General features: G+C 45.9%; 1 protein-coding gene across 1 annotated transcript in view; it reads left to right on the forward strand.

Annotated features, from left to right (window-relative positions):
- Positions 1–1,223: 1,223 nt before the first annotated feature.
- Ppp1r21 (protein phosphatase 1 regulatory subunit 21) overlaps positions 1,224–13,274 on the forward strand; it is a 61,744-nt gene continuing 49,693 nt past the window's right edge. The window contains exon 1 of the mRNA XM_075955168.1: positions 1,224–1,380. Within this exon, the coding sequence (XP_075811283.1) occupies positions 1,324–1,380 (57 nt within the window). The 5' untranslated portion in view covers positions 1,224–1,323. The remainder of the gene's footprint in view (positions 1,381–13,274) is intronic.

Genomic DNA, 13,274 nt, shown 5'->3' on the forward strand with positions numbered 1-13,274 from the left:
GAGATCCTCCTGCCTCTGCTTCCTGAGTGCTGGGATTATAGGCATGTGCTACCACCACCCAGCTTCTACTTCATATTTTAAAAATATACTTATATGGTATTGTAATTTACATTTTCTTGAGACAGTTTCTCTGTGTAGCCCAGGCTGGCCTGGGAACTTCCTAGCTCTACCAGCCTTTACCTTCTAAGTACTGGGATTAAAGGCTTACACAGCAACATCCAGCACAACTTATTACATTTAATATGTTTTAATATATTGATGTTTTTATATATGTGTAGATAATGTACAAATGTAGTTCATTAGTTTCAACTGCCGTATTATCCTCAACAAACATAGTTTTTATTAATTCATATTATTCTATCAAGAAATACTTCAATGTTACACTTAAATTAATCCCTAACAGAATTGTAAAGAATATTTTAAATTAAGGAAGGGAGGCAGTTTTCCATTATAAGGTATCTCAAGCTATCTAATTTTAGTTGTTTTTCTTTTTAAACCATTAACGTTCTTCACATCTCAATGCGTGGCAGAAATTCTCGGAAATTTCCGAACGGTCTTTTGGCCGCTGAAAATGGTTCAGATGCATGGAAAGGGGTCAGGAATGGGCACGTGGCATGTGAGCAGAGAATGGACGCAAATATGTCAAAAGACCCAAGGCAATGACGGTTTTCTGATCCAGGGAGGGGAGAAGGGCAAGCCTTATAAATCTGTGGTAGGTTTGATACAGTGCAGAGCAAGTCTTGTAAATCCAGATAACGAATGAGAGACAGCAGAATACAGGCTTCCAGGCTCCTCTTCAAAGATGCAACCAGCTGACGCCAGGCAGTTGCTATGGGAACCACGGGACAGGGTGGCCAGAATTCTCGTTGCTCTTAGAACGCTTCTCCTTCCGGTTCTTCGTTCCTCACACTCCTTGTCTCCCTTCGTGTTGCTCCGTGCATTCCGTAGGCCCCATATTCTTTCCTCTTGAGTCTGGCTCGCCCCGAGCCGGGTCGCCATCTTGACGCCTGGCCCAAGATGGCGCCTCGGGCCACAGGCCGAGCACAGGCACAGACCAGGCACGTCGGCCGGGCCGCACACGCGTGAACTGGAGCACGGGAGGGCGGGGCAGTGATGTCAAGACGTCGTCCCTCCCCCGTGGTCGCCCCGCCCCCGGGTCCGCCCCGCCTTCCTCCCGCCCCGAAACCCGGAAGTGGAGGAGGAGGCGCGGCGGCGAAGCCGCAGAAGCTGGCCGAGCCCTGCCCAGGAGCGAGTGCGGGGTTGGGGGCGGGGGGCGGGGCTCAGCAGCCCGGGCGGCCCGGCCTGGACGGGGCGGGGGAGGCCATGGCCTCCGCAGAGTTGCAGGGGAAGTACCAGAAGCTGGCTCAGGAGTACTCGAAGGTACCCATCGTGGGTGGGGAGTCAGGGGTCCCTGGCCCTGCGGCCTCGGCTCTCCTCGGCTCGCCTCGGCTGAGATTTGCGACGGTGGGGGATGCTGAGGGCTCCTCCTCTCCTCTCCTCCTGCTTCCACCATTACGGTGCCTCCACCTGCCGCTCCTGGGAGCTAGGGCCGGGCGGTGTCTGGGTCCGTGTGCATCTCTGCGGAAAGGAGCTGGAGTTTGATTCTTCTTGCTGGACAAGACAGCTTGGAAGTGGGATGACAGGAATCCAGGGCTCAGCCTTTGGTGCTGGCGTGAGAGGAAAGGAGGCATATGAGACCACCCCCTTTGCTCACTGCTTCCTCAGTTTGCCCTGCCCAGTGATGGGGAAGAGCACCATTCTCCCTTCCCGAGGGGATGGTTTAAGGATAAAAAGACTTATCTGCCTCCACATCAGTTGGGGAGGGTAATAGTGAGTATTATCGTGTGAACTGCCTCTCTAGGACAGGTGCTATAGAATACAGGTGTTGTCTCCGTTGATTTTGACAGCTTGCGTGGTGGGGCCGTGTCCTTTTTTCATGTATCTTCCTTACTAGAATGGGGCAGTTCACTCAGCAGGCTCTTCTTACAGAATTATGCAAAATCGGGACTTCATTCTCTGTAGTGTCGGCCTTTCAAATGGTGGAACCTTTTTCTTGGACAAGGGTGGTGCAGTTTCTGGCTTAAGGATATTCTAATGAAGTTATTAAAGCAGAATCTCATGACTTTGGAAATGATTCAGTAGTCACGTTCAATTTTCAGTTTTCTTGGCATTCACAGAATTAATGAAAAGATTTAGCCCCTCTTATAATTTGAAAGAAAAAAAACCTCAACACTTTATAATTTTATTAAACATGTATTTGAGAAGGTAAAATGAAATATTTAAAGGAAAAATGAAGCCTGCACCTAAACATGCACTCTTAAGTCTTCAGCATCAGATGGGAGCCTTTGGTGAGACTCTGCTCATCCCACTCATGCTACCATGGGCAACCTCTGTGCATTGCTAGTTGAAATCCCTTGGGAGTCTGTGGCTCCCTGTCAGAGACAGTGAGTTGTCTTTTGAGGAGGACTTCCTTGTTTGAAAGAGCCAGAAATTTGGAACAATTCCATATGATGAAGGAGGGTGGGTAGAGGACGGCAGTGCCCAAATTTGCCACTACTATTTTTGGTTGAAAATGTTTCATGCATATAAAGTAAGGGGAGTGATTTCCATCTCTGGAGGGTAAACAAGTTTGAAAGGCAGTTCCAAATGGCCTGTGAGTAGTTCCAGAGATGCAGAGTAGTGGCTGTGCTGCTGAAAAAGGTATACTGCCTCCTGAAGTAATAAAAGATGTTGGAAGATTTTATTCTTTAGGATATGCATGCATATAAACGTGTTCAACAAATTCATATTATGTGCACCTTGCACACAGGGTCAATTGAGTGCGCCAGAGTTCGAGCTGCAGAACCATCTTTCATAGGCTCTTCAAATGTGGGATATAATTATGATACAAAGTGACATTCAGTGGGGCACAGAGGAGAGGTCACTGGGCAAGGGTGGATGTTACTTAGACGAGGGAGTGGGGAAGGGTGTTGAGGAAAGTAGTAGCTTTCCAGTTAAGAGATTAGCTTGTGTTTGCTGTCGTGAAAGCCCCTTAAGATGCATGGTGGATGTGGTGAAGGGGAAGGGGATCAAAATCATGAAGGGTGTGGACTTTGTTAAATATGATGTGTGCAATGGGAAATGGTCGAAGAAACCTATTCATCCATCCATCCATCTATATTTATTAGTGTGCGCGCATGCGCGTGTGTGTGTGTGTTTATGTAGGGGACATGTGTGTAGTGGTCAGGAGACAGCTTTTGGGAGTTGATTTTCTTTTCTACCATGTAGGTTCCAGAGATTGAATTTAGGTCATCAGGATTGTGACAAGTGCCATGAATGGTTGAGCCATCTTGCCATCTTCCAGATTTTTTTTTTAAGGGAGTGGTATTATGTTTTGGAAGGAAGCTGGTAACTATGTGGTAAATAGGTTGAAATAGAGATTCTTGTTGGACCACACTGGGAAGAAAGTGTAGGATTAAGTAACATTAGTGGCTGGAATGGAGAGGAGTTTTAGTTTAAAAATACTTTTAGCTTACTCTTTTTTGAGGGTTGGCCTTGTTCATAGCACTGGATTTAGGAACAATATGAAGAGTGCAGATGCCATTCATCCTCGGGTCTTACTTCAGGACTGGGTGAGGGAAGACAGAGGTGGTCGAGAGCTGAGGTTAAGGGTTGTCAAGGATCAGTCCCAACTACCCGAGGTGGGAAGGTCAAGAGGGAACAAAGGGGTGTTTTAAAGATGTAGATTTCGGGATGCAGGGATAACATAGGGATATGTTAAAGTTGCATGTTTTATGTGTCAGCTTGAGGTGATGTTGGGAATCATTGCTGACTTTTTTTTTTAATGGAGATGAACTTGCTAAAATTAGCAGCAAAAACTAATTGTTTTATATATTCCCATAAAGGCTGGGCGGTGCTGGCACACGGCTTTAATCCCAGCACTCAGGAGGCAGAGCCAGCCTGGTCTACAAAGGAGTTCCAGGATAGCTAGGGCTGTTATACAGAGAAACCCTGTCTTGAAAAACAACAAAACAATAGAAAATAAATATTCCCGTATAGATGAACTTGAGGAGTTAATCGGAGTGTGAGTGTGGGGAACACCTGTAGGAGTGATTCACCAGGAAGAGGGGCCGCTAGGGAGGTCTGCTGAATTGGGTGGCATCTCCCCTGTGGGGCCAGACATTTCTCATTCTTCTGTTTGCGCTTTCATGGACATTACTGAACATAGAACCAAAGAGGCTGGGTGAGGTGGCTCAAACCTGAGGCGGGGGATTGCTGTGAGTTCTTTATATAGACCAGCTTTGGCTATGAAGAGAATTGCAAGCTAGCTCTAAGACCCTGTCTCAAACACACACACACACACACACACACACACACACACACACACACACACACGCAGACACTGGTCAAAGACTGCATGTACTTTTCGTTGCCTGTCAACTCTAGAGCAAAGCAATTTCTAGATTAGATCTCTACCTTGACGGCCTTGTCCCACGGAAGGGGTATGGTATCTGTTTACTGCCTTCCCTGGTGGACCGATTATGCACTAATACTGAAATGTACTTGCATTGGTCTTCTGCCCTATTTAGGATGCTGAGGAAAAGATTTCCTGTTACCATGTAAAAGGGGAGAAGCAGGCAGGATTCCTGAACCAGGACATTTGCATTCCTCCTCATCGCCTTCCAAGCAGATCTCAGCCTGTGCTCGGAAAAGGGCCTTTTCTTACTCAATAGCATGGGCAGATATTTTCCCTTGAGAATTTTTTTCCCCAAGAATGACATTAGTTTTGGAATAGCATCGCAATAAAACACATGCAGTAGTAAACTGTGAGTATTCAGAGATACGGGGGTAAGGTAAAGTTCTCAATGACAAAAATACAGAGGATTACAGCAAATTGTTTTTTTTTTAAGTATTTTTCATTCTTTGAGGATTTCATATATGTATGCAGTGTATCTAGTCATATCTACCCCACCTCTTTCTTCCTCTCCTCCTGATCCCCAACACATCCTCTTTGTACCTTCATGTCTTCTTTTGAGTTCTCACTGAGTCCAATTAGAGCACCCTGCATGTACACAGTGCTGGACCATTCACTGGAGCCCGCGCAGCCTACCAGGATCTATTGCCCCAAAGAAAATGGACTCTTCCTTCCCCAACAACCATCATTTGCCAATAGCTTCTCAGCTGGGATTGGGGCCTTGTGTGTCCCTCCCCTTAAGCTTTTTAAATAGCCGTAAAAAGAGGCAGAGGATATAGTTAGAGTAGAGCAGTGATGTACTGGGAACAGGTTGCTAAAACAAAGGCTTCCAATGGAGGTTAAGGCCACAGTGGTTTGGGTAGCTAAAGTCACTGGAGACTGACTTCAGTTCAGTAGTTTTGGAGAAGGAAAGGTCTGTCTCAGCGGGTTTCAGAGGGTTTTTGAAGTGAGCAGGTAAAAAATGCAAGCTACTTCTTTGAGATGTGAGGGAAAGCTAATGAAGGCCCCAGCTGCCACATCGTATATTAAAAATAAAAGACCAAAAGCTACTCCCCGTTTCCTTTGCCACTTGATGCTCTCCTTATTCTCTGGTATATCAGGGAAAAGGAGGTGAAATGTGTTAGTCTGGCTCATTTGATTCCAGCCTGCTTTCCTTCAAAGAGCACTTTTGCCTGATACCATGGTATGTGTGTGAGCAAGTTTCAGGATTTTCCCAGTATTAACGCTCTCTTGGGCCAATAGTCTGCAGAATCTGATTCCCAGTTCCCCATCAGCAACACCGTTTGAGGATGAGGTAGAAATGCAGACTCCTGGGTCTGCACTAAAGGTGTGGAATCTGAAACCAGCAAGTGGGACCTGGCAGTGGGACAGACACCTGGCAGTGGGACAGACACCTGGCCTTGGGGCGCAGCAGTGGGACCCGGCAGTGCCACCTGGCAGTCTGTGTTGTGGCGAACCTTTGTGGTTTGAATATACAGTGTATTAGTAACCTCGTGTTGCCACAGCAGAGTTCCCCAGGCAGCAAGTGACTTGTATAAAGGTTTATTTAGCCTTGCTCTGCTTTGGAGAATCAGAGTGCAGAGGGAGCAGACGGAGTAGTGCAGGCTCAGCGTGAGCACCTCCTGACTTCTCTAGCATGCGGTGCATGCAGAGGCAGGGTAGTGAGAGGAGCAAGCACTTGATTACATTGCACAACCCAGGGCATGGCGAGGAAGAACACGTCTCTGCCTTTCTCTGAGACCTAGTGACCTGGGAACCTCCTGCCAGACCCGCTTCCTACTGTCCGTAGAACCCCACCACCACCAAAACAACAAAAAACAGGGCCCACCCTAGACATCAGCTTTTATGTGTGACCTTTAGGGGACACTTAACCTCCAAACCTGAGCTTGTGATAAACTTTGGGTGTGGTCTTTCAAAGAATGTTATCAGTAGCATAGCTTTTGTTCTGATAAAGATTGTCTTTTTAAAGCTCTCTTTGCAGTCTTAAGAACCAGTAGGGAAGCCAAACAGTCTTTATTTTCCTGTCAGTTTCTTTTGCAATTGGCGTACCTGCTTGTGAAGATGGGTGGCCTTTGGGAACCTTTCAGACCTGTTTCCTAGTGCGGAGCTACTTGGGAAAGGGCCCAGTTTGCTCTCTAGATGATGGGGCTTGGTAGAACCTGATGAATCACCAGCTCCAAGAGCTCCTTGGTCTAAATTGCATGAAAATTGAATACAGTTTTCGTTAATCTGTTTTGTTTTGCTTTTAGGACCTGGTTTCTCTGTGTAATAGTCTTGGCTGTCCTGGAACTCACTTTGTAGACCAGGCTGGCTTTGAACTGACAGAGATTCACTTGCCTCTGCCTCTCGAGTGCTAGAACTAAAGGCATGCGCCCCCAATTCTTTAATCTTGCTGTGTAGCTTTCAGTGGCCCAATTGGGACAGCTCTGTGTTTGGTGCTGTGGGAAGAACTTTGCATGAGAAGGGCAGTGTTCTTTTTCTTTGCTGTTCAGTAGAGCAGCCTTGTGTGGAAATTAATTTATGTTTATTTTTCTTTTGTGGGTGTGTGTATGTGTGTGCACATGCGTGTTCACAGGTACACATGCATGTGCCACAGCAGACATGTGGAGGTTAGAGGGCAGCTTGTAGCTTTCAGTTCTTTTCTACCGTATGGGTTTCTGAGTTTAGCTGGTCAGTTTTGGTGGCAAGTGCCCTTACTGACTGAGCCATCTCACTGGTCCCATGTCTAGAAGCTTAACAATCAAAAACGAAGCTAACAAGGCTAAGGAATTGAAATTTAGATTTCATTTCATCTTAAATAATTATATAAAAAAAGCAGCATGTGGCTCATAGTTACCCTGTTGGACAGTGGTATCGAAACCCTGGCTTTGTACCTCACGTATCTTTGAGTAAGTCAGTAGAAGACCCCTTACACCTCCCCAAACGACAAGTTCTGGCCAGGTAGGTCCAGGGTGAGGCCTGCAATGTGCTTCTAAGCTGCTGTAGTAGCTGTCCAAAGACCAAATGTTCTAGAAAGACAAGGTCTGGCATACCCTTCCCCTGCTGAGGGGCAGCTAACCTGCAAGCCTTGCTGGCAGGAATTTTATCTTAGCCATTTTCTTTCATGAAGACAGAATCAGAAGGAAGGGTTCCACCTGAAGGCATGCCTGAGAGGAGGCTTTTCCTTTGTCAGGGACAAAATGACCGCTGATCCTCATGACCCACAGTCTGTGCCTGCCCCCATCTTCTTCCTTCCTGGGGTAGGGAGATGTAGTAAGTCAGAGAAAGACCAGCACATGTTGGTAGCAGAGTAGACTGTTGCAGATGTTAGGACTGGATCAAGTTTTAGGGATCTTTCTAGCCCCAGACACAGTAGCTGGGACTGCACATGGCTTTAGTTGTCACAAACTAGCTTTAGTAGTCACAGATTGCGTGGAGTCGTGCTGAGGTGTAGGGTTGTCTTTTATGCACATTGTAATGAAGAAAAGCTGTATCTTTAAAGTTCATTTTATAGGTTTGTAAATCATTTATAAATGTCAGCTTGTCTACTGCATGAAAGTAGCCACGTAAGAGCAGTTGCGACACAGACAGTGGTTGGGTTTACGTGAAAAAAGCCACATGCATGATTTATTTCTTCTTCCCCGCCAAGTCTTCTAGTCCTTGTGGTTCTGAAGTCACACCCCCCTCCTTTTTGGGCCTGCGATCTAAACAGAGATTTACAGAATGACGTAAGGGGGTCATAGCTGGCTTATCACCATCCTCTGGGTCTCTAGAGAAACATCTGTGTCATAGGCCTGATTGGGGACTGAGGCTGGCTGGTAGAGTTAGGAAAAGGACTGTCCGAGTAATGGCATCCTCTTACTGTCGTTACAGTTAACACCCTGTGTGCAGTGTTTTATTTGAATCATTAGCTAGATATTTATTGAGTTCCTTATCCACAGCATTGATCTTTTGTTGTGAGCAGGAATTATCCAGAAGTGTATACTATGGTTCTCCCATGAAGATGTTCAAATTGGTGTGTTAGAGATGCAGACAGAAACATACATAAATTATAAACTGTAAACTTTCCAAGTTTAAAAAGTAAAATTAAGACAAAACACAAACAAAGCCTGTCTTGTTATTAGCAGGTGCCAAAGGAACGGAGGAGCAAGTTCACCGTGGGACACAGGAGGCGGTTAGGAAAGATGATGGCAGAAGTGGGGCCAGACTGGTAGGGTTCTGGTAGGGTTTGAGGCAGAACACCAGTCAGGAGCTGGTAGGCAGTGAGAAGACTTTTTTGTTTTTTTTTTTTTTTTTTGGTTTTTCAAGACAGGGTTTCTCTGTGGCTTTGGAGCCTGTCCTGGAATTAGCTCTGTAGACCAGGCTGGTCTCGAACTCACAGAGATCCGCCTGCCTCTGCCTCTGCCTCCTGAGTGCTGGGATTAAAGGCGTGCGCCACCATCGCCCGGTGCGAGAAGAGGTTTTTCAAGGACTAGGGGGGCGGGCACTGAGAAATACTGCTCCACGGATGGCACAGAAGAGTTGCTACTGCAGGGAACCAGGCTGTGCTGTCTTCTGGGCTTTCCTGTGTGACGGAGACATCAGAGCATTTGCTTTTCCATTACATCAATGTGAGTCGGCTACCATACTTGTCTCCTACAAGTGTTGCTGTCTGGATGGCAATCATGTAACGATCTAAAACAGAAGCAGGTGGTGGGTGCTGGGGAGGAGGGAGACGGATTCTGAAGGATCAGACTGGGTGGAGGTATCAGGGCTTACAAGCTGCTGCAGGTTCATTGAGCAGCACCTGACCACGGTAGTGCTGGTGTGCAGGAGAGCGGCCAGTGCCACCGAGTATAGCGCCACTGGCCTTTCCTGGCTGCATAGGTAAATATTGCTAATGGGAATTTTGATATTAGTTTCACAGAAGCCATACTCTGAGTTGCCAGTTTAGCAAGTAGTATTTTCCAAAGGAAAATCCAGGTCTTTTTGTTGTTGTTATAATCAGTTAGATTTGATGCCATTAGTTACTTGAAAGTTTCCCCTTAACAAATGGATTTATTCAGTTTGTTCCAAATAGTCTTCACTATATCTTAGAAATGAACGATAATAAGATTTTATTATAAAATTTTTCTGCCATTCTGATGGAGCAGGAAGTGATGAGTTCAGTAGGGGTAAAGCCCATTTGACTTTAAGGCAGTCACTAGGAGTTTATAAATACCATACAGAAAAGATATGCTAAACCACAGTTAGAATGGGGGGGGGGTCTGAAATGACACCTAGAGACTGAAGTGGGTGTAGTAATCTCAGTGCTTGGAGGCAGAGGTCAGAGGCCATCTTCAGTTATAAGCAAGTTCCATGCCAGCCTGAACTATATAGTACTCTATTTCTATCTTTTGACTGTGTGATTTGAAAGTTTTCATCCTCCTAGGCGGATGGCTCATTATCCTCAAGGGTGTTTATTGCTTAGAAAGTAGAAAGCTACTTAATGGAAGTCAGTATTGAAACAGTGTTTCCTCCTTGGACTTTTAGAGCAGAGGTTACCAGACTTCTGTGAAGAGCTGTACAGTAGTAATCTAGTCCTGAGACGCTGACTTCTGTTGCAGTTGTCCATGTCTGTCACTGCGTGTGCTGCGTAAACAAAGGAGTATGGCTGCATCCCAAGAAGACCTCAAATTAGGTAGCAGGCGTTTGGATCTCAGACCTTAGTTTGCCAAGCCGCTGGGCGGTGATGGCACAGACAGGTGGGTCTCTGTGAGTTTGAGGCCAGCCTGGTCTACAGAGTGAGTTCCAGGACAGCAGAACTGTTACATAGGGCAACCCTGTCTTGAAAAACAACCAAACCAAAACTAAAACGAGAAAGAATTAGACTTTCATCTTTGTGGGTGTATGCTATGTGTGTTTAGGTCCCCTTGAAGGCCAGAGAGCATCATGCCCTTGGGAACTGGAGTTGCAGGTGGTTATGACTCACCTGACATGGGCCCTGGAAACCAAATTTGGGTCCTTTGGAAGAGCAGCCAGAGTTCCTGACTGCCAAGTCATCTCTCCAACATCTTAAAAATTACATGCTTATACTTTTTAAAAAGGTGACAAAATACAATATTGCTAATTATCTTAAAATATGTTATCTTTTCTTTTAAATTATATATATTTTTAGAGCAACATAAATATTCTCTGTGTGTTTGTTTGTTTGTTTGTTTTTTCGAGACAGGGTTTCTCTGTGGCTTTGGAGCCTGTCCTGGAACTTGCTCTGTAGACCAGGCTGGCCTCGAACTCACAGAGATCAACCTGCCTCTGTCTCCAGAGTGCTGGGATTAAAGGTGTGCGCCACACCGCCCAGCCTCTGTGTGTATTTGTACACTTGTGTGAGTGGGTGCAGATGTAGAGGTCAGAAGAGGGCATCAGGTGTCCTACAGCACTCTCCACTTACCCCTTGGAGACAGTGTCTCCTGCTGAGCCTAAGACTTGCAAGTCTTCAGCTGACTAGAGAGCAGCCATCCCCAGCCCTTCTGTTGCTGCCTTCCTCAGAATCAGGGATACGGTGTGTGGGATGCCAGGCGTGTTATGTGCATGTTGGGGTCTGAACGCTGGCTATTGGAATCCACAGCATTCTTCCAGTCCTAGCATTTTGTTTTTGAGACATAGTCTTACACTATAGCTCACTTAGACTGGCTTGGAACTCACTATTCTACAACAGGCTGGCCTCAAACTCAAGGCAGTCTTCGTGTCTCAGCCTCCTGGGTGTTGGAAATTCTGGTATGGAAATAGTAAATTCTTTGCAAACTACAGCCGTATCTTGTATTTCCTTTTCTCTTTGATATCCTTTGAGCACAGTGTCATAGATGGGCAACAAATACACACACCTTAAAGACAGTCCCTTTAATCCGTTCTCATTGTGAGGTTACCGCTCCCCACTGCGGGACTATCTGGCTCTTACAGCGTCCTAGGAAAGAAGGGGACTGGGCCAATGAGTTCTCCCATAATGCAGGTCAAGATCATGATGGAAGCTCAGCTGTGTAAGTGAAGAACCCATTTATATTGCCTCGTAAATGGTGGGCCTGGGGTTAGAGACACTTCCTGCTGTAGCTGCGAATTGTGCCTCTTCACCCCCAAAAGGGAGAAGCCAAAGATGAGTGTCTTTTCTTTCTAATTTTAAACTTCCTGTTTTGCTTCAAATCTCTCATGAGGGTTAGCATTCTAATATTCCCGTTAAATCTCTCATAAGGGTCAGCATTCTAATATTCCCATTTTCTTGGCACAGAAAAGAGTCATTTCCGTTCTCCTTTCTCAACAGACAGATTTGAGCTTGGCAAAGTTAGAATTTTAATCCGTTTTGTCTTGTTGACCGTGTCCTTTGCTTTACAGAAGCTTTTCAGTTTCAGGAGGTCCCATTTATTAATTGTTTCTCTCAGTGTCTGTGCTGCTGGGGTTATATATAGGAAGTGATCTCCTGTGCCAGTGAGATTAAGTGTACTTCCCACTTTCTCTTCTTTGAGGTTCAGTGTGGCTGGCTTTATGTTGAGGTCTTTGATCCATTTGGACTTGAGTTTTGTGCATGGTGATAGATATGGATCTATTTTCATTCTTGTACATGTTGATATCCAGTTATGCCAGCACCACTTGTTAAATATGCTTTCTTTTTCCCATTTGATATTTTTTGCTTCTTTGTCAAAGATCAGGTGTTCGAAAGTGTGTGAATTAATATCTGGGTCTTCTGTTCAGTTCCATTGGTCCTTCTGTCTGTTTTATGTCAATATCAGGCTGTTTTCAGTACTGTAGCTCTGTAGTCGAGTTTGAAGTCAGGGATTGTGATGCCTCCAGAAATTCTTTTATTGTACAGGATTGTTTTGGGTATCCTGGGTTTTTTGCTTTCCATATGAAGTTGAGTACTGTTCTTTCGAGGTCTGTGAAGAATTGTGCTGGGTTTTGAGGTGCCCTTGATCTTGTGATCCTCCATCCCCAGCCACTCAGGTTCTGGATCTGTGAGCCAGCTACCTGATGAAGTAGATAAAATTATCCCACTTCAGTTTCTCAGAGGATACAGTCATTTAGTATCTGTGTTGAGCTGCTGAACCTGTCAGCCACACTGGATTCAGGTTTACACTTTCCCATGCTGTGTCCTTGGCTGAGGACACTTCCTCTTACTGTGGGAGAGGGTTTTCCCTCTAGATCAGCCAGTGGTGGTCACACCGTGATAGGCACAAGTAGTAATTTACCAACTGTTTACTTTTCTTTGATATTTAATATTACAGAGCCAGCGAGAGTCCAGCCCAAAAGAGGGAGGAGGGATTATATGAGGAAGGGTGGGGATCAAGATCATGAGGGGCAAACCCACAGAGACAACTGACCTGAACTTGAGGGAGCTCATGAACTCTAGACTGACAGAAAGGGAGCCTGCATGGGACCTACATAGCCCTCTGCATGTGGGTGACAGCTGTGTAGCTTGTTCTGTTTGTGAGCTTCTAACAGTGGGACCAAGATCTGTCCCTGACACATGAGGTGGCTTTTGGGACCCTATTCCCTATGACGGGATGCCTCACTCAGTAGTGATACAGGGGGAGGAGCTTGGTCCTGCCTCAACTTGATATGCCATGCTTTGTTGACTCCCATGGGAGGCCTTACCCTTTCTGAGGAGTGGATGGTGGGGGGAGGGTAGAAAGGAGGTGGGGGAAGGGAACAGAAGGGGAGGAAGGAGGGGAAGCTATGGTTAGTATATAAAATAAATAAAAAATTTATAAAACAATAACAACAAGAAACAACAAACCGTTACAGAGCCAGTAAGATGGCCCAGCAAGTGATGGCAGGTGGTCTTGCTGACAAGCCCAACACGCACATGCACGCATGCACACGTATATATGCACAT

The sequence above is a fragment of the Microtus pennsylvanicus genome, chromosome 21, assembly GCF_037038515.1.
Source record: "Microtus pennsylvanicus isolate mMicPen1 chromosome 21, mMicPen1.hap1, whole genome shotgun sequence".
In the NCBI taxonomy this organism is placed as follows: domain Eukaryota; kingdom Metazoa; phylum Chordata; class Mammalia; order Rodentia; family Cricetidae; genus Microtus; species Microtus pennsylvanicus.